At 39.7% G+C, this 25,083-nt stretch overlaps 1 protein-coding gene across 2 annotated transcripts in view; it reads left to right on the forward strand.

Moving 5' to 3' along the window:
- The first annotated feature begins 23,245 nt into the window (after nt 1–23,245).
- The window catches only part of arsj (arylsulfatase family, member J), a 53,767-nt gene continuing 51,929 nt past the window's right edge, over nt 23,246–25,083 (forward strand). The window contains exon 1 of one of the 2 annotated variants that reach the window (XM_080451695.1): nt 23,246–24,063. In XM_080451695.1, coding sequence (XP_080307821.1) covers nt 23,911–24,063 — 153 coding nt within the window. In that variant the 5' untranslated portion in view covers nt 23,246–23,910. The remainder of the gene's footprint in view (nt 24,064–25,083) is intronic. The other variant, XM_080451696.1, reaches the window with a different exon arrangement.

Below are 25,083 nucleotides of genomic sequence, written 5' to 3' on the forward strand. Positions count from 1 at the left end.
GCTTGTAGATCTGCTATTTTAAAAATATTTGTATACATTTGAAAACTGGGACATTCTGCATAATAATGAGTACTTTCTACTTTCTATTCTGGATCAATCAGCAATCGATGAGGCACATAGGAGTCGAGACAATATTGTAGGTGGAGGTGGTTATGCTTTATGTACAGTACATGATATCATGGTCAGAAGTACATTAACACTCATGTCAGTGATACGGTAGTTCTGCCTCGAGCACAGGGCATAGATCATAGTTATACTGTAGCTTCCTCAGTTCTTTAAGTACATTTTGATACCAATACTTTTGTACTTTTACTCAAGTCAATTTTGAATTTCGGACTTTTACTTGTAACAGAGTATTTTCAGTGCAGTATTGATACTTTTATTTAAGTAAACATTGTGAGAACAGCACTGAAGATGAGACAAGCCTTTATTGATCCCGGGGCGGAATTCAGGAAAAGAAAAGGTCTCCAGATGTAAATCTCTTCACTTCCCTACATAATTTGTTCTTTCTTTCTTTCTTGAGACAGACGTTCAGAAAGACGAGTGGGATCAAGTGGCAACGCAGGGAAAGGTTCTGGGTGCAAGTGGGCGAACGTATAGCTGACATATTCTACCACTTAAACCCTATATTGTTGCTTTCTGGCAGAAACCTCTTATCTCCATCTTGCCATGTCTGCTGTTTCTAAAGTGTAGCTGCTTATTTGAGCTTTCTTCCTACTATGTTGTTTAAACTAGTGGTTCTCAAACATTTTCATTTCAGGGACTCCCAAATTAATTTGCATTTGTCCGCGGACCCCCATACAAGATTTGTGTTGTTAAATGTTTCGAGAAAACACATATATACAAAAAAAAGCGACGTGTTGTGAGCTTGTAGATCGGCTACTTTCAAATAGCTTATAGATATAGGTTTAACGTGCTCATGTGGCCTAGTCCAAGGGTTCCCAAACTTTTCAAGCCGCGACCCCCCAAAATAATCATATTTCAACTGGGGACCCCCCACCCTGACAAGCACTTGGAATTGTAGGCATTACATTTAGTTTGACTCGGTTCCACAGAGAAATATTGTGGAAATAGCCAAACTACAAGCTCACAATGCCTCGCACTGCGAGCCGATCTGCTATTATCACAATGTTTGCCTCTTTCTTACATAATATTTGAATTTGGTCAAGTCATTCAATTAAATTTTAACTTTAGAAATGTGCAGATACCCTGTACTCTTATACTGTATGTTGGTTTGTTTACTGTTGAGTGAGAAAACAATGTTGCACATTAAGCTAATCATCTGGGGAGCCCCCCAAAATTATTTGGGGACATGAACCCCAGTTTGGGAACCATTGGCCTAGTCGCTTCTTTTGGGCTTGTTTCCATAGACCTTATTTCTCTCACAAAATCTGGCAGCATGCTACCCGGATAGTCATCTAGGACAGGCGGATGCATGGCTGATCAGTAGGTTAGCCCCCAAAGAGATAGCTTTTTGCTTTTACAAAAAGGTCAGCCAACAATGTCCCAAGGTCACGGTCAACATTACATAATCGGAGAGGGTTTATATACACAGCTCCATGTTTTGTTTTATTTTCTTCCCCAAATGGTTTCGTTTACAAAATGATACAGTTGAGTTTTTATACAAGGCTGCAGGCGTATCCAGTTCCACAAAGAGCTCTGCACACCATCTGCAACTTATATTCTTCAAAACATGAATCATGAAACCATAAACATATTTCCATAATACTGTACTGTGCATATATATTTCTTCAGATTTTGACGGCGACAGTAAACCTGATGTGTGACAGTGGAGTCTTTATGGCCTTTCTTCATGCCTGAATAGACCACACTATGGGGTGATTGACACCTTTGGCATTGATGGATTGATTGAATACTTTATTAGCAGTTTGCAAAGACGAGCACAGGGACGTACAGTTCAATACAAGGTCTGTTAAGAGGATTTTAAACCCAAGAAAGCACTATGGCTTGTTTCCATTGTGGTCCTTTGTACTCAATTCATAGAAAAATGGCTCTCAGGTGGTCTCGCATCATGCACATTAAAATGAAGAGCAAAGGCATAGAAAGGGATGTTTGTGTCATTTTACACACTCAATCTTTTCTATTAATATTTTCATGTTAATGTGTATATTGTCAGACATTTAACCCACAATACTTAGTAAACTTGACCATTGGCTCTCTGTACTTGGTCTGCTCTTTTTTTCCTTCTACACCAAACCTCTTTGCCGAAAATAGCAGATCTACAATCTCACAACGCCTCACACTGCGAGGCGTTGTGAGCTTGTAGATCTGCTATTTTCGGCTAATGTTCACCTCAGAATAGGAATGCTAGGGGTTATTGCACAAGGATAAGGCGGCCCCCCTGTTGTAACTCTGAGGACCCCTTAGGGGTCCCGGACCCCCTGTTGAAGACCCCTGCCCTAAACCTAACGTCTTTTACATTTGAATGCAAACACACACACACACGCATGCACACGCACTCGCAGTACATTTTTCCTTTGCTTTGACTCATATAGGCAACATGTGGAGTTCACATGAAGACAGCGTCTCATCATCATCATCCCATCTGGTTAGTGAGAGAGAGAGACCCCCTATAGACATGAGTCATGACACATGCTGCGGTTCACACACACACACACACACACACACACACACACACACACACACACACACACACACACACACACACACACACACACACACACACACACACACACACACACACACACACACACACACACACACACACACACTATAACACTATAATCTCCATGCTTGCGGTCGCGCATGATGTCTTGCTTCCACTTTCATTCATTTGTTAAACATCCCTCAATACTACCTAGAGTACCTAACCTTAACCCTTTCCTTATAGTCTCTCAAGTCAGTCAACTCTTCCGCAATCAACGCTACAGAGAGTTTGTAATTATACACCCCCCCCCTAAAATTCCACACGGGAAGCTATATATCATCTCTTTGTAATTTATTTAAAAGATATTGTCTCTGTCGGGTGGAAACCTCATATGTCTAAAACTGTTACTTTTCAGGATTCAAATTCAAAAGCATCAAAAGTAGCAGATCTACAAGCTCGAAACGCGTCGCTTTGCGCCGCGCTTCGAGCTTGTAGATCTGCTACTTTTGATGCTTTTGTGTGACGCTAGTATGATCAAGTAGGGCGTTTAAGAAGTTAACATATGGAGATAAGAGGTTTCTGCCCGACAGCAATGATATAAATCATTTTAGAATGTTCATTTCTGCTAAGCAGCCAAGCTAGATCGACTTCTACTAATCTGATTTCCAGTTTTGAAGTTGGGCGGGAGGCCGTGCATGTTCTTTATTTTCTGTGTCTTTTCAGAACTTTGGTTGTATAGACTGTTAGGTGGAAGCGTTTAAACATTGTCTGAAGCAACAGTCTGTCTCCAGAGACTACCCAAGTTAACACAACCGTAACCACCCTATAAGTCCTATATCGTTGCTGTCGGGCAGAAACCTCTTATCTCCATTATTCTAACATGTTGTGTTTTTTAACAGAAAACTGTTAGAATTTAGAAGGTATTTGTAGAATCAGCCTCAGGTCTAAATGGGTTAAAATAGGTACAAATTGAATGAATAAATACGTTAATTTGAAAAAAGAGTGGAAAGAAATGGAAAGCAGGGCCAGACGAGGTTGAATTTCAGCCCACTAATGGTTCTACCCCTGATCCCACTCAACTGCCTCCAGCTTCCTGCACGGACCCCTGACCCAGAGGTGACAGGTGGGGGTGGGATCCACTGTCCGTTGCCAGATTTTGCGAGAGAAATAAGCACAAAAGAAGCCCAAAAGAAGCGACTATTGATAGGTCACATGAGCACTTTAAACCTATATGCACATAGGCTATTTGAAGATAGCCGATCTACAAGCTCACAACGTGTCGCAATTCGACGCGTTGTGAGCTTGTAGAGCTGCTATTTTCAAAAAGAATCAGGGGAAAAAAGTTAAATTGTTTGAATGTTTTTGGAAACATTATAACAACACAAATCTGGTACAGGGGGTCCTTGACATGTTTGAGAACCACTGGTTTAAACAACATTATAGGAAACAAGCCCAAATAAGCAACTACACTTTAGAAACAAGCCCTAAAAAAACGCAACCCGCAACAACCAATATTTACAAGCGACTTTAAAGAAATACAAGCCCAAAGTCACTTATAATAAGCAGACCTGGCAACACTGGTGGGATCCTGCATTATGACTCAAAAAACCTATTATCCACTCTCTCCATCCAGCCATGGAGGTGGATGGAGTGGGATGGTCGGAGTATCGGGTCGCAGCTGAGCGACGGTTTGCGCTGGGACGACTCTTATTGTGAGAGGTTACATTTACACCATCTGCGCCAAAATATACTTACATAACCAAAAGTAAAAGTACAAAAAAATAAATACAAAAAAATCAAACTTTTTTTTCGAAAACAGGGGGTTGCAGGGGTTGCAGGGGGGTCCCCAGTTGCAGAGGGTCCCCAACAAAATGTGTTAATACAGCATCCCAATCATTGTAACCACTGTATCCACTTATGCGTTGGCTATTGAAAAATAGCTGATGTTTTGCATGTTCTCCCCGTGTCCCCTCAGGTAGGTACCCTAACAAAAAAAACATGCAGTAATCCTGGTCTCTATACTGCGTCCCCCTGGTCAGCCGGGGTGCCTGATGGAGGGGAAAGGAACTGGTTGGAATAACGTGTTCCTTCCACGTGCTAAGTCTAACCAGGGAACCTCCCCCCTGTCATGCAGGTGATAAGAAGCGGCTTGCTAGCTCCTCATGCATTGAAGGAGGCATGAGTTCAGTTCTGGGCTCCTCCCTGTCTGTTTACGCTTCAACACATGACGTCAGCTTTGAAGTATAGGCCTGTATCCAACTCATCATTTTAGACCACACCATTAACCGCATTAGTCCCTAATTTGGCTTTGTTGGCGAAAAAGGTTTCCAAAACAGATGACTGACTTCGACAGGCTGATTTTGTGGTTTGTTTATACAGTACAGTTTGGGTTTAAAAACTACAGCAGATTCAAAACAATGCTGGCAACACAGCTGGAGCGAATCAAATGAATAATGGGTGTGTTTAGATGTGGGTGTGTCAGGAGCCATGGATGTGACCATGCCATGTTTTTACCCTGCTGTAGGTCTTTTCTGTTTTAGCTCTACAGGAAATTCGATCTCAGCGTTCAAAGCTTGTAGTTCTACTATTTTCTGGGGAAAGTTTCCACCAGAATACGGATGCTGGGGTTGAAGTGGTTAAGTGGTTAATAAGGGAAATTTATCAAACAGAATGATATGTTAAACAAGGCGTTGGGACACAGGCCTATGATTATAAATACAATTCGCTGCACAGATTAGCTCAGGTCTACCGTTCACCAATGCAGAGCGTGTAAACTTTAATCACACAAGCTCACAATGGAGTGTGTATTTGAATAAGGAAGAGGGGATAGATCCACAGGCTGATTCACTTCCGGTGAACCGCAGTGGACAGTAACAAATCATTGCTGTCGGGCAGAAACCTCTTATCTCCATATTGTAACGTTTTGCGCTTTCTTTCTGCAAATTATCGTCCCGACTTGATCATACTAACAACAGCTTCACACAAAAGTATCAAAAGTGGCAGATCCCAAGCTCGAAACGGGGTGCGAAGCGATGCGTTTCGAGCTTGCACTTTTGACTCCACTCCATTTCTAGAAAGGGACCCAAATGTACAAAACAAATACAATTTGAACTAGAAAAAGTGCTCCTCGGAGCACAGGTCTCCGCCAGGTCAGGTAGGTTAGTGTGGGGCAGCAATGTTCGGAATTCGCCAATCAGGCTGGAATGTGAAAAATCTGACGGATCGGACGGATCCCTCTTGATGACATTTGTAGGAGTAATATAATACAAATTGTTTTGTAAAAATCGGCCCCCTGGTGGCGCTATAATATAATATAATGTTGAAAGGGTGGCATTTGTTCCTCAACGTAGTGCGAATGTACGTGCAAAGTTTCACCGTAATAGGACGCTGCATTCATGATTTGCGTAATTTTGTTCCAAACGGGCCACTCATGCAAACTTTAGATGTCAATCTTAGCCAATCAGGATGGAATATGAAAAATCTATGAAAACAGATTTGTCTTGATCACATGAATATAGAAATCATGTGTACCGATGTGCGTGAAATTTGGATAAAATCTGAAGGAGTAATTTCCAAAAAATTGTTTTACATAAGTCGGCCTCCTGGTGGAGCTATAAAATGCAGATGTGAAAAATACAGGGCAAAGGTTTTTCCTTGGCCTCTAGGGAGTGCACATACAAAGTTTTACACAAATCGGTGAAGTTATAGGTAAAAACACGAATTGGACTGTTATAGCGCCACCATGAGGCTGATTTGAAAATGTTCAAGTGGCATTTCTTCCTCGGCCTTGTGGGAATGTGTGTGCAACATTTCACTGACATTTCATGCTGTGTTCATGATTTGAAGCATTTTGTCCAAAACGGAGCACTCCTGCAAATTTTGGAAGCCATTCTTATAGCCAATCAGGATGGTTTATGACAATTTGTTTAATGACTATAGAGATACTGTGTACCAATTTGCGTGACGTTTGGACAAAATCTGTAGGAGTACTGTAAAAAAAAAATTGGTGCAAAAAGCGGCCTCCTGGTGGCGCTATAACAGGCCCATGTGTCAAATGTTCAAAATGTTCTGAATTGGCATCCAGGGAGTGTGTGTGCACAGTTTCGCTGCGACCAAGCCAACAGTGCCGGAGATTAGCTGCTCACAGACAGAAGGACACACGGACGGACGGACAGGGTGCAAAACGTACTCTCTCGCCATGCCTTTCGGCCTGGCGGAGACAATGATTAGATTTCTGAATGAATTATTACACAATTTCAACAAATAGTGCAAATAGCCGATGTACAGGTATGGTTTACTACTAGTAGTGCTGGGGTTGAGTACTGTGTGTCTAATGCCGGTAAACATGAATCAAACAAGCTCACAATGGAGTGTGTATTTGAATAAGGAAGAGGGCGATGAGCCACAGGCTGAGGCTGCGTCACCGCCGGTGAACTGGCAAAGAAAAACAGTGTCCTCTTTATCTCTCTGTGCATGGGAACCGCTTTCCTACAGTCTTTTATTGTTCCATCTGTACTGTTTTCATTAGACCTGCCTTTCTTTGTCATCTGAGGGCTTTGGTGGCCTATATGATCTTTGACTCTAGCAGAGAAAGGTTCACCATGGAAGAATTTCAGCTGCTCTGAGTGGGTTTCAAAAATACATTGGTGGAAGAAGAGCTCGTATTGTTTTATTTAACCCATTAAGACCTGAGGGCCGATTCTACAAAGGCCTTCTAAATCAGTGGTTCTCAAACTTTTTTGTGCCAAGGACCCGGAAATTGATATGTATTTGGCCACGGACCCCCATCTGCAAAGGTTTTGTGCCAGGGACCCCAAGAAGAGAAGATTTATGTAAAAAAAAAAATAGCATACATACAAGCTTGTAGATTTGCTATTTTTGAATACCCAAAGCCTTTATGGTTAAAGTGGTTAAATGATTGTGACGCTATTAACCAATTTTGCTGGGGACCCCCTGAAACCACCCCAAGGCCCCCTGGGGGTCCCAGGACCTCACTTTGAGAACCGATGTGTTAGGGAGCACGTTCCACAGTCTTTTTTTCCCCCGGTTTGATAGAACGTGTTTCAGACCACCCTGCAAAACAAAAGGTTAAATCACTCATCAAGTGTGTTGAAAGCCAGTACTAATGTATTATAACAGACGCTGCAACATAGCTCACATTCCCTCCATATCTGCTGATCGGCGGTTAGCGCTGTTGAGTAGTGCTGTCCTCCATGTTCCACTGATGGTTTGCAAAAACCCACAGTCCGTGGTGGAAGAAGTACTCTTTTACTTCAGTATATATTTTTACTTAAGTAAAAGTAGCAATGGCACAACACTTCTGTGTTACAAGTAAAATATGTGATAGAGTAGAAGTAGAGGGATAAAGAATACATCTTTTCTCTGTCGGGTGGAAACCTCATACTGTATGTCCAAAACTTTTGCTTCAAAAATATCAAAAGTAGCAGATCGACAAGCTCGAAACGCGTCGCTTCGCACCGCGTTTCGTGCTTGTCGATCTGCTACTTTCGATACTTTTGTGTGACGCTGTAGTATGATCAAGTAGGGTGTTACTGAAGAAGAAGAAAAAGGAAAATATGGTTATAAGAGGTTTCTGTAAACTGTGGTGTAAAAAGTACTCAAATGTTTTATTTAAGTAAAAACTATCAATACTGCAATGTACAAATATTCTGTTACTCTGTTGTCTTAAGTAAAAGTCCAGAATAAAAAAAATACTTGAGTAACAGTACAAAGTATTGGTATCAAAATGTACTTTAACTCATTCAGTGCCACAATTATTGCTGGCCGCGTTTGCCCACTGCCAGAGATCTTTCATCGAAAAAAAAAGTACTCAGGAGCCGAGATACAGAATTTTTAAGTTTTAAGTTAACAAGGAAGTGGATGGGAGTCTAGATCTTCGAAAAATCATATCTCCTTGGTCTTTGGGACATTCTGCATAAATTTTTTTGCAGAATGTCACATTTCACAAGTTTTCAAATGTATAAAATGTATAAACATTAATATATAGCATATAATAACTGTTAATAGCAGATCTACAAGCTCACAATGCGTCGCATTGTGAGCTTGTAGATCTGCTATTTTCAAATAGCCGAAATATATAGGGCTGAAGTGGTTAATGGATGTTTTGTAATAATAATCTAAATCTACAAAGTAACTAGTAACTAAAGTTTTAAAATAATTGTAGTGGAGTAAAAGTACAATATGTGCCTCTGTGATGTAGTGGAGTAGAAGTTGAAGTACAGAAAATTGGAAATACTCCAGTAAAGTAAATACCTCAACATTGTACTCAAGTGCAGTACTTGAGTAAATGTACTTAGTTACTTCACACCACTGTCTGTAAATGTACCTCATTGTGTGCATTTAGCAGAAGCCAGAGTGGAATGTCAGACACAATGGCAGAAGCAGCACAGAGAGGTCCCCATCATGTGGGTTCCTTTCACTGTCTCACCTGTAATTTACGTGTCAACACTTGAGCGCCGAGAGGACTTGACGGAGGAGGACACAGCGGGGTCATTCCACTGTTTACCTTATCACTGGAGTCATTGGGGTTCATGTGGAATTGCTGGAATACCAGGGCTGCTAAACGCGCCCGGAAGCACAGTGGTGGAAAAAGTACTCACATTCTGTAAAAGTATTAGTTTTCAGTGTACAGTTTAGGCAATTTAGCAGATGCTCTTAATCCAGAGCGATTTACAGTAAGCAAGGACGCAAGATAATACATCATAATACATCAATAATACATCAAATGCATACAAATAGTAATCTAATAATAAAGTAATACATAAGTAAACCAATAATCTAATAATAACTAATACATACGTAAACCAATAACTTATCATCAGCCTACATTGAAACTATACACACTATATCAATACTGCAATGTAGAAATACTCTGTTACAAGTATAAGTACTTGTACAAAACATTTACTTGAGTAAAAGTACAAAAGTATTGATATCAAAACGCACTTAAAGTACCAAAAGTATAAAGTATCATTATGCAGAATGTCCCATTTCACAAGTTTTCAAATGTATAAAATGTAAAAAATATTTTTTAAATAGCAGATCTACAAGCTCACAATGCGACACATAGTGAGCTTGTAGATCAGCTATTTTCAAATGGCTGAAATGTATATAGGGCTGAAGTGGTTAATGTATGTTTTGTAATAATAGTAAATGTACTTAGTTACTTTACACCACTGACCAGGGCTAATACAAAAGTATTGGCGGCATCAAAATATAGCTAGTGCCAAAGTAAACGCACAACATGAATTGTCAAAAAGAACAGACAAAGTTAATAATAATGAAAATTAAGTGACTTGGAGTAAAAGTATTGGGGAAAACAATTACAGTACTTGAGTAAATGTGCTTTAATTTTCACCACTGTGGAAATGTTACAGCTTCTGTACAGGCAGCATTATTTATATTGCAGGAAATGTGAGACTGCTGGTCATATTTGGCACAAAGATGAATTATGACCCTAATTAAGACCCTCCTAAATTGATATATATTTGGCCGCGGACCCCCGACTGAAAATGTTTTGACAACGTTTTTTTTTTTTTTTCAAAAATAGCATAGATCTGCAATTTTGTTTTAATACCCGAAACATCCTATGACCCCAGGCTACAACACTGATGCTACGTCCCAGGTGCATCCATGTGATGTTTTTTCGTTATAGTTATTCTATTTATAGTGGCTCATAGGAATTTATAGACTACTGTACGTGACAACCAGGAATAGATTGGTGACCACCGGAGAGACGGGTGACAGCCGGAATGTAGACGGCATCCGGGAGCAGTTTGGGTTGGCACCCCAGTCTGTGTCTTCCGTGAGGAAGAAGCCCAACAAATCCACGGTGAGGCCTTTAGGAGGACCATTCAAGCAAGACGCAAAGGGAGCCTGCAGTACCACCACGGGCCAAGACACCATCACACCAGAATGAAATGTTTGGAGCGGGGGAGTCTGGTGCAACGCTCAGGTCCTGGACCTGGTGAGACGGAGGAGGAGCCCGGCCAGGAGGCCATCCACAGAGCCTAGCCCCTCCACGTGCCAGAGCCTCCGCTCTCCCCCATTCCTGGCAGAGTAGTTTCGGACAAGCGTATTGAGTGGCCCTGTCTTTCCCTATTTAGGACTGACCGTGGGTTGCTATCTGGGACGTAAGTCGGGGCTTGATCAACCCTGGCTGGGTCACCTGGGCGAGGGTGTATGTTGCGAGACCCGAAACATCCTATGACCCCAGGCTACAACACTGATGATACGTCCCAGGTGCATCCATGTGATGTTTTTTCGTTAATACCCAACGTAAACATGAATAAAGTTGTTAAAATGATTGTGATGCTATATTAAAGGGTAAGACCAATTTGGTAGAGGTTTGGGTTGTGTAGTTACCTTGCCATGATGTAACTCCAAAGGTGGGCAAGAAATCAAAGATAATTGCTCCATTGATTAGAAATTGATAATTCAAAATATGTTCCTCATTGACTTACATTGTACGGTAAAAAAGCTCTCAAAGTCACTCTTTTAGCACATAAATGACAATTCATACATTCAGACAATATATAACATCACCAAACCCAGTACTGTTTGTTTTTTTAATAAAAATGTCAACTTCCTATTGATTTTACTCTTTGAAGATCTGGATCCGGATCCGCGGATCCAGTCCGGGTTTTCTACTTATTAAAAATGGCAAAATCAACAGGAAGTTGAGATTTTTATTTAAAAAAAAAACAGTTCTGGGTTTGGTGATGTTCTATATTGTCTGAATCAGCTTTGTTTGCGTTCGTTTTTGTGCTAAAAGAGTGACTTTGAGAGCTGTTTTACCGTACAATGTAAGTCAATGAGGAGCATATTTTGAATTATCAATTTCTAATCAATGGAGCAATTATTTTTGATTTCTTGCCCACCTTTGGAGTTACATCATGGCAAGGTAACTACACAACCCAAACCTCTACCAAAGTGGTCTTGCCCTTTAACTTATTTTGCTAGGGACCCCCTGGAACCCCCCCAAGGACTCCTGGGGGTCCCCGGACCCCACTTTGAGAACCACTGGCTTATAGAAATTCTGCTTATTTTTGTCTTTGTTGAAACTAGAGTTTACATGGATAAATATGTTCTTTGTATTCATTCCGGGCGCTCACAACCGTTTAAAATAAACATGGCATGATTTCAAAACTAACTGCATGTGAAAGATAAAGACATGGGGCTTGATTCAGAGTGCAAAACCACTTTGAATTTATCAAACACAGTCACTTCACGCCTGACACGCAAATCATGCTTTAAACAAGCAAATAATGCTTTAAACACAGTGTTAATTCACACAGGTGACTCTCCAAATCCGCCTCAGGTAAAATCCTGAGATTTCCTTTTCAAAACAAACTTTTTCTCAGTCATGTGCAGTGGTGGAAAGTAACCAAGTACATTTACTTAAGTACTGTACTTAAGTGCAGTTTTGAGGTATTTGTACTTTACTTGAGTATTTCCAATTTCCAATACCTTTACTTCTACTCCACTACATCTCAGAGGAAAATACTGTACTTTTACTCCACTACAATTATTTGAAAACTTTAGTTACTAGTTACTTTTCATATATAAATTATGATATTAAGAACCACTTTAGCCCTATTTTATACCTAGGCTATTTGAAAATAGCCGATCTACAAGCTCACACATTTTGATGCCAAAACTTTTTTACTTTTACTCAAGTACATTTTGAATTCCGAACTTTTACTTGTAACAGAGTATTTCTATATTGCAGTATTGATACTTTTACTTAAGTAAAACATCTGAGTACTTTTTACACCACTGGTCATGTGTGATGTGTGCAGCGGTGTGCCTTGAATTAACCTGACACATTGGTTTACCTGAATCATCCAGTGGTGGAAAAAAAGTACAAAAGTCAAAGTCAAAGTATCAATCCTGCAATGTAGAAATACTCTGTGACAGAAGTCCGGAATTCAAAATGTACTTGAGACCTGGTATCAAAATGTACTTAACGTACCAAAAGTACTCATTATGCAGAAGGGCCCCATTTCGCAAGCTCAATAGGAATATAAATATTTTGAAAATAGCAGATCTACAAGCTCACAATGCGTTGCATCGCGACGCATTGTGAGCTTGTAGATCTGCTATTTTTAAATGGCCGAAATGTAATAGGGTTGAAGTGTTGTAATGATAATCAAAATATACAAAGTAACTAGTAACTAAAGTTTTCAAATAATTGTAGTCGAGTTAAAAGTTTAATATTTTCCTCTGAATTGGAAGTACTCCAGTAAAGTAAAAATACCTCAACATTGTACTTATAAGTACAGTACTTGAGTAAATGTACTTAGTTACTTTACACCACAGGAATCATCAAAGGCTAACCCTCAAGCAGGCATCCATTCAGGACTTTAACCCCATGAACCCCAGTGATCCCAGTTCTGTGGGGCGAACATAGCAATTTGGTGTCTCATTTGAAGTCTCATCTCGCAAAAAATATAAAATGAAAAATCTATTAAAATACGCGATTTAGCGCAAGGCCTATAGGCGCACGTTTTTTAGCTGTGGCGGACCCGGGATGAAGTTATGAAATGTTTCTACACTACCACTCATCCTAGGATATTATAACATCATAGAAAAGGTGAGAAAGCCGTGGGGCAAAATTCCATCTTTAAGTAGTGTTGAAGTGGTTAACTGTCCCTAGGCAGTGTGTGCAGATATTTTCTCCCTGCAATGCTGTAAAACGAGCTACCTTTTTCACTAATGAAGCAATTACACACTGGCATACAGCTTTTGAGCTATGTGCTGCCGAGAGCTCGGGTTCCTGGCGCAGCAAGCACTCGCACCGCTTGCCAGTGTGTGTGTGTGTGTGTGTGTGTGTGTGTGTGTGTGTGTGTGTGTGTGTGTGTGTGTGTGTGTGTGCGTGTGCGTGATGTGCCTGCGTGCCCGCCTGTTGGGGCATTTTCCCTCGCTTCAATGAAATCATCCCCAAAAAAACTAAACAGGGGGAAAAAAAAAGTTTAAACAAAGGATTTCTTGGAAATTGGGGCCTGGCATCCGTGTTGGTGCACAGCACACGCGCACACACACACACACACACACACACGCACACACACACACACACACACACACACACACACACACACACACACGCACACACAGGGCCGGGGGGATTTTTTGTGGCTGGTGGCACGCACTCTTTAGTCTTTTACAGATCGGCCTGGCTCCTCACTGCCTACCCTGTATGGCGTCACTGTGGCGTGCAGAGCGGAGATGAGTTGTGACTCCGGGTGAGGTCATCTGCCATCGCCAAGGACGTCAGAGCTGACCCCCGTTCTTTTTGATGGCGCTGTTTCCCAAAACAGTGGGTTCGGGACCCATCTTTGGGTCACGGACCAATTTTTTGGGGGGTCGCGAATTAATATACCTTTTTTTCCCGTTAACTACATTTGAAAAATAAAAATATTGTTTCAAAATTATTTAAAAAAGTTAAAGAAAGCAATTTTTTTAAAGGATTTCATTAATAGAATGAAAAAAAACACACACACAAATCTAATAATTTCCATAAATACATTTATAAGAAAAGTTAAGGAAGTGGTGAAAATAGCAGATCTACAAGCTCACTTCCGCCACGTTGTGAACTTGTAGATGTGCTATTTTTACTCATTTGGGTCCCGGGGCAAATTTCTCTTTTGGGTCTGGAGGAACCACTGCATTATGGGTATCCATTAATGACATCCGCTACTTGTTAAACGTTGTGAAATCTCTTTTTGATGATTCAAGGATTCAGCTCAGGCGGGCGTTACATGGCTTTAGTCGTACCAGTAAAAACAGGGCAGAATAAACTACGTCTCAGTCAAAGCCAGTGGAGCGGTGAGTGTGATTTACGCACTCGTGCTCATTGTGGTGTAGCGCCGCGGTTAGACATGTTGGAGACCTTCCCGTGCTCGCTCTGTGTGCGTGTGCGTGCGTGCGTGTGTGTGTGTGTGCGTGTGTGTGTTCAGTGATCTGTCAACCATGTTTACCGAGCTGTAAATTAATTCAGCAGATTTAAAACGCCGGCCCACTTAGTGTAGCAGTAGCTAGCTAGGCGTGTTGTGAGTGGCCTATCTGTCAATTGCCGTGTAGCGTTGAGCATGTGGTGTAAAGTAACCAAGTAGGCTACATTTACTCAAGTACAGTGGTGGAAAGTAACTATGCACATTTACTTAAGTACTGTAGACTACTTAAAGAGCTGGTGCCATGTTTTTGCACTTTTTCAGTTTTTCATGTGTCTATGAGGTTGATAGAACTTCATTAAGCCCCCCGGTGGTGTTTTTATGGTGTTTTATGTCTTCTCGGACTATTTGGAGTTTCTTCCTGGAGGCTGAAACCTTGAGGGTCAAACGTGCCAATAGAGAAACAGTGCTTTAGTGACATCACAAAGCCATACCCTCCCCCTCATTATCATAACACAACAGGTGTGGGCATGAGGAGGAGGAGGGACTAGGACAGGTGGGTGGTGCTAAGGTGGTGGAGGAGGTGCTAAGGTGAGAACCAGGTATACTTAATGAACTGGAGGCGTGTCCACATAAAAACAACAGTTTAACACTTACTGTACACTTTTTTTTTTTGAAAAAAATCCTTACATAATAATAATACCTTATGATCAGGTTTTAGGGTTGAAAAATATCATGGCACCCCATCTTTAAGTACAATTTTGATGTACTTTGACTTTACTGGAGTATTTCCAATTTTCAGTACTTTTACTTCTACTCCACTACATCTCAGAGGCAAATATTGTACTTTTACTCCACTACAATTATTTGAAAATATTAGTTACTAGTTACTTTGTAGATTTTGATTATTATTACAAAACATACATTAACCACTTCAGCCCTATATACATTTTGACCATTTGAAAATAGACGATCTACAAGCTCACAATGTGTCGCAAACAATTTTTTATACATTTGAAAACTTGTGAAATGGGACATGCTGCATAATGAGTAGGCTACTTTCAACTTTTGGTACTTTAAGTACATTTTGATGCCACTTTTGTAACTTTTACTCAAGTACATTTTGAATTCCAGACTTTTACTTGTAGTATTTCTAAATTGCAGTATTGATACTTTTACTTAAGTAAAACATTTGAGTACTTCTTCCACCACTACGGGGGCTGATGACAGCACAGAGACGACTGCCCTTCAACTCCAGCAGCAGTATCCTCAAATCACCCTCTGACCGGTGCGTGACCGGCTCATGGATCTAATCACGTATAGATCAACACTTTCGGGGCGACACCATAACCCCAACAAATCCACCTCCATCATACGGTTACTGTAAATAACACATCACAAGCTTATCTTAAGTCCTGTGTGTTTAAATAACGGGATATTTACAGTTACCCCTGCAGCGCCCCACCCCCAGTAGTCCCAGTACAGATGGCCCCCTATAAGCTGCTTTCTTCTAACTTAAATATTATGGACTACAGTTACTTAAAAGACGACTTAAATCCTTCAGCAGCTTTGCTATAGGTTTTAGTTGGTCCTCAGCAGACAGTATACATTTAACTATAAGCAGTAGTGGAAAGTAACTAAGTGCATTTGCTCAAGTACTGTACTTAAGTAAAATGTTGAGGTATTTGTACTTTACTTGAATATTTCCAATTTCCAATACTTTTACTTCTACTCCACAACATCTCAGAGTCAAATACTGTTCTTTTACTCTACTACAATAATTAGAAAACTTTAGTTACTACAGTAGTTACTTTGTAGATTTGAATTATTATTAACCGCTTCAGCCCTATACACATTTCGTCCATTTGAAAAAGCTCACGACGCGACACCTTGAGCTTGTAGATCTGCTATTTGAAAAGATGTTTATGCATTTGAAAACTTGAAATGGGACATTCTGCATAACAAGTACTTTTACTTTTGGTACTTTAAGTACATTTTCATGCCAATACTTTTGTACATTTCACTCAAGTACATTTTGAATTCCGGACTTTTACTTGTAAGGGCGCGCCCCAACCAAGAGTTGGCTGGCCGCTGATTGCAGAATCTGCCAATGCATTGTCAATGCAAATGCGTGGATTCTTGGAAAAAATCCGCAAGACCAGGAATCCACGCATTTGCATTGACAATGCATTGGCAGATTCTGCAATCAGCGGCCAGCCAACTCTTGGTGGGGGCGCGCCCTAAGGGCATGGTCCCACTACACTTTTATTTTACCTCTGGGGCGGAATCTGCCAATGCTTTGTCAATGCAAATGCGTGGAGTCATGGAAAAAATTCTCTACTTTTGGTACTTTAAGTACATTTTGATACCAATACTTTTTGTACTTTTACTCAAGTAAATTTTGAATTCCAGACTTTGAATTGTAACAGAGTATTTCTACATTGATACTTTTACTTAAGTAAAAACATTTGAGTACTTTTTCCACCACTGTGCACGTGTCAGAAGGCAAGGCCCTGAAAGCTGGCCTGTGAGGGGAGTCTTTCACAGACGCTCAGTGTCTAGGCCCCCCCAGACACCTCTTGCTCAATTCACTGGCCTTACACACCATGGCTCTTTATATACCGCAGCCCACCATCATAGTAATGTGACCGTTTTTTTTTTTAAAGGCACAGCCAGCTGCGTGCGTCCCCTATAAGCAAACAAACACATGGCATGAGATAAAGGCGGGCATTTGAATGGTTTTCCAGACACCTTGGTTCTTGTGATAGAGTGAACATTGTAGAGAGAGAGCAACACCTGGCTAAGGTTATGTCTCAATACTCTCACATACAGTAATGGCTTTTTTAACACATTAACCACACAGAGCCTAATTTCTCAAGACAAATTCTCAGTGGTGGAAAGTAACTAAGTACATGTACTCAAGTACTGTAGAATTATGAGGTACTTTTACTTTACTGGAGCATTTCAAATGTGCTATGCTTTTACTTCGACCCCACTACATCTCTGAGGAAAATACTGTACTTTTACTCCGCTACAATTAGGCCATATGAAAACTTAAGTTACTAGTTACTTTGTAAACTCAGATTATTATTACAAAACTAACCACTTCACCCCTTTATATATTCTGGCCACTCGAAAATATCCGATCTATAAGTTCACAATGCGTCGCGATGCGACACATTGTGAGCTTGTAGATCGGATATTTTCAAAATACATTTTTATACATTTTGAACTTGTGAAATGGGACGTTCTGCACAATGAGCACTTTTACTTTTGGTACTTTAAGTATATTTTGATGCCAATACTTTAGTACTTTTACTCAAGTAAATTTTGAATACGGGACTCCTACGTGTAACAGAGTATAACTGCATTGCAGTATTGACACTTTTACTTAAGTCAAACATGTGAATACTTCTTCCATCACTGCAGATTCTGCTAAACAGCATTAACCAAGTGGGTTGCCAGATTGCATGAACCCCAGCACCCTGTAATCTATGGTGAGCATTTGGCGAAAATAGCCGATATACAATCTCACAACAAATGGTTGTAGATCGGCAATTTTCCAAAAAGAGATTTGTTGTAGAGGGGAAAAAGGAGGGGACATACGTATACAGCAGTGAATATATGCTGTGCAGTGGTGGAAAAGTACTCAAAAGTAAAAGTATCAATACTGCAATGTAGAAGTAGCCTACTCTGTTACAAGTAAAAGTCCGGAATTCAAAATTTACTTCAGTAAAAGTACAAAATGTACTTAAAGTACCAAAAGTAAAAGTACTAAAATGTTTGAAAATAGCAGATATACAAGCTCGTAGCTCTTGTAGATCGGCTATTTTCAAATAGCCTAGGTATAAAATAGGGCTAAAGTGGTTAATGCATGTTTTATAATGTAATATATTTATATCTGCAAAGTAAAGTAAAGTTTTCAAAGAATTGTAGTGGAGTAAAAGTACAATATTTGCCTCTGAGATGTAGTGGAGTAGAAGTAAAAGTATAGACAATTGGAAATACTCCGGTAAAGTAAAAGTACCTCACAATTGTACTTAAGTACAGGCGTTGAGTAAATGTACTTAGTTACTTTACACAACTGATGCTGTGTACATATCAAAGCCCTTAATCATTATGTTCTTAATGCGACGCAGAAGACATGGCGATAGGGTACAGTGCAAAAACACGAGATAGACATTTTGTATCAAAGCTTGTGGCTTACCGGTAATCTCTCATAACAGGTCATTATCACGGACTGGCAGATATGGATAACAGACACACTGTTGTGCTTTAGAATCCTCATGTGATCCTGATGGCTCTCCTCTGGGGTCATTCCATTGAAATAGCCCTCGATTGAATTACCGTCCTGCAGAACAAACACAACACAACCTCGGAGAACAAGATTACACCAAAGGCAGCGTCACGCAACATGATTATGCACACAAAGAGAATGCTGTGTGTACATTTGCACAAACCACAGATAAAGGATAGCTAAACATGTAAACGGTAGATATGTGCACGGCCGATCTACCCCAGAGAATTTTCGCACACACACACACACTCATATACGCACACTTTCACGGCCGATCCGGCCGATCTACACCAGACTTTTCAAAGCGAGCGTATGCGTGGTGCGTACACCGCGTTTGTTTAGATCCAATTGATTAGCAATGATACCGGCTACACCAGGCGCGTGGATACGCGAGTCCCCCATACGCAGACTTTTAAAATAGGACTGGATCTAAAAGTGCGCGTGTTTGTACATGCGCGTGTGTGCGTCGTGTGTGCGAAAATTCTGTGGTGTAGATGGGCCGTGAGATCCAGTCCTATTTTAAAGAGTGCCTATGCGGGACTCGCGTATCCCCGCGCCTGGTGTAGCCGGTATCATTGATAATCAATTGGATCTAAAACAAACGCGCTTTACGCGCCACCCATACGCTCGATGGGCATGATCGCGATAGATAGCAATACCACACTATAAAAATACTCTGTTACAAGTAAAAGGCCTGCGTTCAACATGTTACTTGAGTAAAAGTACAAAAGTATTGGCATCAAAATATACATAAAGCACCAAAAGTAAAAGTAGAAATGTTTGAAAATAGCAGATCTACAAGCTCACAACGCGTCGCGAGCTGGTAGATCGGCTATTTTCAAATAGCCTAGGTATAAGATAGGGCTAAAGTGGTTAATGTATGTTTCATAATGTTTTAAAATGTATATCAGCAAAGTAACTAGTAACTAAAGTTTTCAAATAATTGTAGTGGAGTAAAAGTACAATATTTTCCTCTGAGATGTAATGGAGTAGAAGTAAAAGTATTGCAAATACTCTAGTAAAGTAAAAAGTAACTCAAAGTACCGTACTTTAGTACATGTACTTAGCTACTTTCCACCACAGTATGATCAACTAGTGAGTACATTTACGAAAAAACACAAAAAGTGGAATAGTCTACAATCTACATCTGAATCACAGCCAGGGCCGTGGGAAGACGTTGTAGGTTACACGCGCGCATGCGTGCCTAGCGTGTGCGCGCGCGCGAAAATGTGCGGTTTCTGGGCGGTTTCGGGGGTTATTTTGTTAATTTAATTCAGTTAATTTGGTTCCAGAACACTTATTGCACTAAAAACATTTTTTTTAATATATACTTTTTTTTTCATATTTTATTTTCAGGGGGTGCTGCAGCCCCATCAGCACCCCCACTTCCCACGGCTATGATCACAGCTGCCTCACCCACTCCTCATCCCCTTCACTTCTCCCTCACCCCCTGTTGCTTCAGTTCCCTCACACGTATTCTCCATCTCTTTCTTCTCTTCTCCCCTCCTAACCCCTTGTTCCACCTTCCGTTCTTTCCTCACCCCCTCACCTTTCATCCTTCACCCCCACCTCCATTGATCCCCAACCTTCGTGTTCTCATCATTCTTCTCTCTCTTCACACATCTCTCTCCTCAGCCCTTCATCCACTGCAGCCCTTCATCCCCTTCAAATACAATTCGGAAAATCGCTGCATTTGTTTGAAAGTGTGGTCTTTACTTGTGAGTCCACACATAGTCCCTAGTATACTGTATAGAGCCCTGGGGTAGCCTACTCTATACTACTGTTTCCCGAACAGTTGGTCGGGACCCATTTGTGGGTCGCGGATCCATTTTCGTGGGTCTTTTGTTAGTGACAAAATGTGTTTCCCATAGATTTCCACAAATAATCACACATTTTCATTAGTTGAAAACAAATTCAACAGTTTTCAAGAAGAATTTCATGAATAAAATAAAGAATGATAAAATAGATTCCCTAAATTAGAAAACAAAATGTTTAAAAAGTAGTGAAAATTGCAGATTTGCAAGCTTGTGCGGCGCGTTGCGAGCTTGTAGATCTGCGATTTTTTGCAGATTTGCAAGCTCGCAAGGTGGCGCAACGTGGAGCGAGCTTGTAGATCTGCTATTTTCACTAGTTTGGGGTCCCGGGCAAACATCTGATTTCTCTTTTGGATTTCGAGCTAAAAAGTTTGGAACCACTGCTCTAAGTTAAGAGTTTAATAGTGACTATAGTATATTAGTTGAAGGTAGCCTATATTAGTGGATGTACCTCATGGCATCATGCTTTCACATCTTGAAGTTCTATGGCAGATTCAATCATATACTGTATGTATGCTATTGCTGCAAACGCTATTATATCATGCCCAAGTGGCTCATTTGAGTGACATGGTTGGCTCTCCAGACATCGCAAGTGTTTTCCCACTTATATGAATCCTCTCCTGGGCTGCGTTAACTCATACATCAAATGCCAGCAGCTTACTGGAGTGTAAAAACAGAGAAGAACATGTTTTTCTACCCCTGAGGAGCCACAGAAGAGAAACTAATCAATTAGAACCTGCATGTCAAGATGACTGCAATGATCTTTCCTCCTGCAATCTATAGGGACTAAAAACTTTTCTTTTTTTAAAGTTGCTTGCTTGATTGATATTTGCTATTAATTTTATCAGACACGCCCCTCCTATATATATATATATATATATATATATAGGCCTACCCATTGTACCCATTGTAACTTCAAAGACCATTTTAACTAGGCTAGACTCATTGAAAACGCACTTCCTTGGTTCTGTTGACTGATATTGTCTTTTTTATAGGCCTATATGAAGGGTGTTTTTCTTTTACAAAACCATTATTATTATTGTCTCCGCCAGGCCGAAGGCATGTCGAGAGAGTATGTTTTACCCCCTGTCCGTGTATCCGTCCGTGTGTCCATCTGTCTGCGAGCTCGCTCGCTGCGAAACTGTGTACACACACTCCCTGGATGCCAATTCAGAACTCTGAACTCTGCCCCAAATTTTTCACATGGGCCTGTTATAGCGCCACCAGGAGGCCGATTTGTGCAAAACCCATTGATATTACTCCTACAGATTTTATCCAAACATCACGCAAATCGGTACACAGTATCTCTATAGTCACATGATCAACACGGATGGGATGGATTTTCCATAATCCATCCTAATTGGCTAAGATTGCCTTCCAAAGTTTGCAGGATTGGTTCGTTTTGAACAAAATGCCTCAAATCATCAACGCAGCATGCGATTTCCTTGAAATTTCACAAACACATTCCCACTAGGCCGAGGAAGAAATGCCACCCTTTTCACATTGGCCTGTTATAGCGCCACCAGCAGGTCTAATTTAGCAACACACATTTTTGCAACAAAATGCCTCAAATCATGAATGCAGTGTCCGATTGCCTTGAAAGGCCTAAGAACAAATGGCACCCTTTTCACATTGGCTTATTATAGCGCCACCAGGAGGCCACAATAACCCATCTGACCTTGTGCTCCGAGGAGCACTTTCTCTAGTTTTATTTTTTATTGTTTTAAAGTAGGCCTACACATATGCAATTAATGCATTCATGTATTCATGTATTAATTTATTTCAGTCACATAACGAGGTTCTGTCCTGGTTCTATTAAAGTTTGGTTTAATTTGAATGGGCTGATATGGGATATGATAAAATGATACCAAATAAATAGCAGGCAAATATTGAACCAAGCAACTTAAAAACGTAAACTAACCCCACAAGTGTTTTAATGTTAAATATCCCTTTTAGTTTTGGCTAAATGTAAAAGTAAAAGTATCAATACCACAATGTAGAAATAAAATACCCTGTTACAAGTAAACGACCTGTATTCAACATTTTATTTGACTAAAAGTGCAAAAGTACATTTGCCTCTGAGATGTAGTGGAGTAGAAGTAGAAGTAAGCCTATTGATTATTGTAAATACTCCAGTCAAGTAATACCTCCAACATTATACTTAACCCATGAAGACCGGGAACCCATCTGTATCATTTTAGATTTCTTTGGCTATTCAAAAATAGAAGATCTACAAGCTCATAGAGCAGATTGTAGATCTGCTATTTTTGAAGAAAAACAAATAAGTTTGTGCAAATCTTTGAGTATATATATATTTTTCAGCGAACATTTATAACTAAAATCTTTGCTTCTGGAACAAAATATTTTGAGATATTTTTTAAATATATATTTGTCCCCCAAAAATAGGATTTAGATTACTATTTTTTTTAAATCGGCCTCAGGTCTTAATGGGTACAGTACTCAAGTAAATGTACTTAGTTACTATCCACCACTGTATTGCAACGTGCAGCAGAGTGGCTCAGAGCGCATAGACCTGCCTCCTCTGCACTGAAACTGTGCACCTCTTGTTCACCACGATCAGTCCTATAGACAGTGGACTCACACTGCTGTAACAGGACGATCCACTCGATCCTCTCTGGATCCAGCTCAATGAAGACGATCCAGTCGCTCCTACCAACCCGTTGAGCACAAAGCTGTCCTGGAAGCTGGATTACGTTTTTTGCAAGCTTTGTTTTTGTGTCTACTTGGGAGAAAGATGCGATCATTCTGAACTAGAAGAAGTGACAGCGCATCGATCGTATAGTAAAACGTTAATAACATAATCAGATCGTCTAGTTTGCCGTTATAACAACGACATCAGTACCATGGTAACGCCATGAGTGACTGATCTGAAGTGATCTGAAGTGATCTGAACATGCAAAGCTTTTTTTGAAAGGACTGATCGTTTACACGTGGAAACGCCTATAGGCTACATCGTTGAGCGTGTGTATACTGTATCGTTTTCCCTCCTTCTCCTCCCCTCCGTTTGGATGTGTTCAGTTCATTGGACTGATCGCAGCAGCAGGAGAGGATCAGGACTAAAAGAATAATGCGAACCCAATTTCCAAGCGTTGCTGTTCCCCCCGAACATGCCGTGCACCGGCACACGCACGCCGTCTCACGGACCCTGCAGCAGCAGCGGGGGGGACGCAGCTGACAACTTGAAAACCTCATCCAACGACGCGTAATTACGCGTGATCGCGATCACCCCCCGAAACGATGTTTTTCGCCCGGATCCTGGCGAGCGTCCTCTGGGTGATCATAGCGGCGGTGGAGGGGTCTCAGCAGAGGGGGGGCCATCAGCATCACCACCAGTGGGAGAACTGGTACAACCACCACCACAACAACAACAATAATGTAGGCAGTGGCGATGTAATTATTATTTTTGTTATTCAAAATAATCATAATATAAATGTATTTAATGTATTTAATGTATTTAATGTAATTTAATGTAATTTAATTTATTTAATTTATTTAATTTAATTTAATTTAATTTAATTTAATTTAATTTAATTTATTTTATTTATTTTATTTATTTTATTTATTTTATTTATTTTATTTATTTTATTTATTTTATTTATTTTATTTATTTTATTTTATTTTATTTTATTTTATTTATTTTATTTATTTTATTTATTTTATTTATTTATTTTATTTATTTTATTTATTTTATTTATTTTATTTATTTTATTTATTTTATTTATTTTATTTTATTTTATTTTATTTATTTTATTTATTTTATTTATTTTATTTATTTTATTTATTTTATTTATTTTATTTATTTTATTTATTTTATTTATTTTATTTTATTTATTTTATTTATTCTATTTATTTTATTTATTTTATTTATTTTATTTATTTTATTTATTTTATTTATTTTATTTATTTTATTTATTTTATTTATTTTATTTATTTTATTAGGATTGGCCTGCCCAGTTCTGATCAATTGATTAATTAAAACAAAAAATATATATTGGTGGAAAACGTTCTACATTTCTTTATTTAAGTAAGTATCAATACTGCAATGCAGAAATACTCTGTGTGGAAGTCTGAAATTCTAAATTTACTTGAGTAAAAGTACAAAAGTATTGGTATCAAAATTTCACCATTTCAAGTTTTCAAATGTGTAAAAATCTTTTGAAAATAGCAGATCTACAAGCTCACATGCATTGCCATGAGAACCATTGTGAGCTTGTAGATTTGCTATTTTCAAATGGCCGAAATGTATATAGGGCTGAAGTGGTTAATGTATGTTTTCTAATAATAATCAAAATCTACGAAGTAACTAGTAACTATTCTAATAAATGTGGTGGTATAAAATACAATATTTGGATCTGAGATGTAGTGGAGTAGAAGTAAAAGTATTGGAAATTGGAAATACTCCAGTAAAGT

The sequence above is a fragment of the Gymnoscopelus braueri genome (assembly GCF_963280865.1).
Source record: "Gymnoscopelus braueri genome assembly, chromosome: 15".
NCBI classification, from domain to species: domain Eukaryota; kingdom Metazoa; phylum Chordata; class Actinopteri; order Myctophiformes; family Myctophidae; genus Gymnoscopelus; species Gymnoscopelus braueri.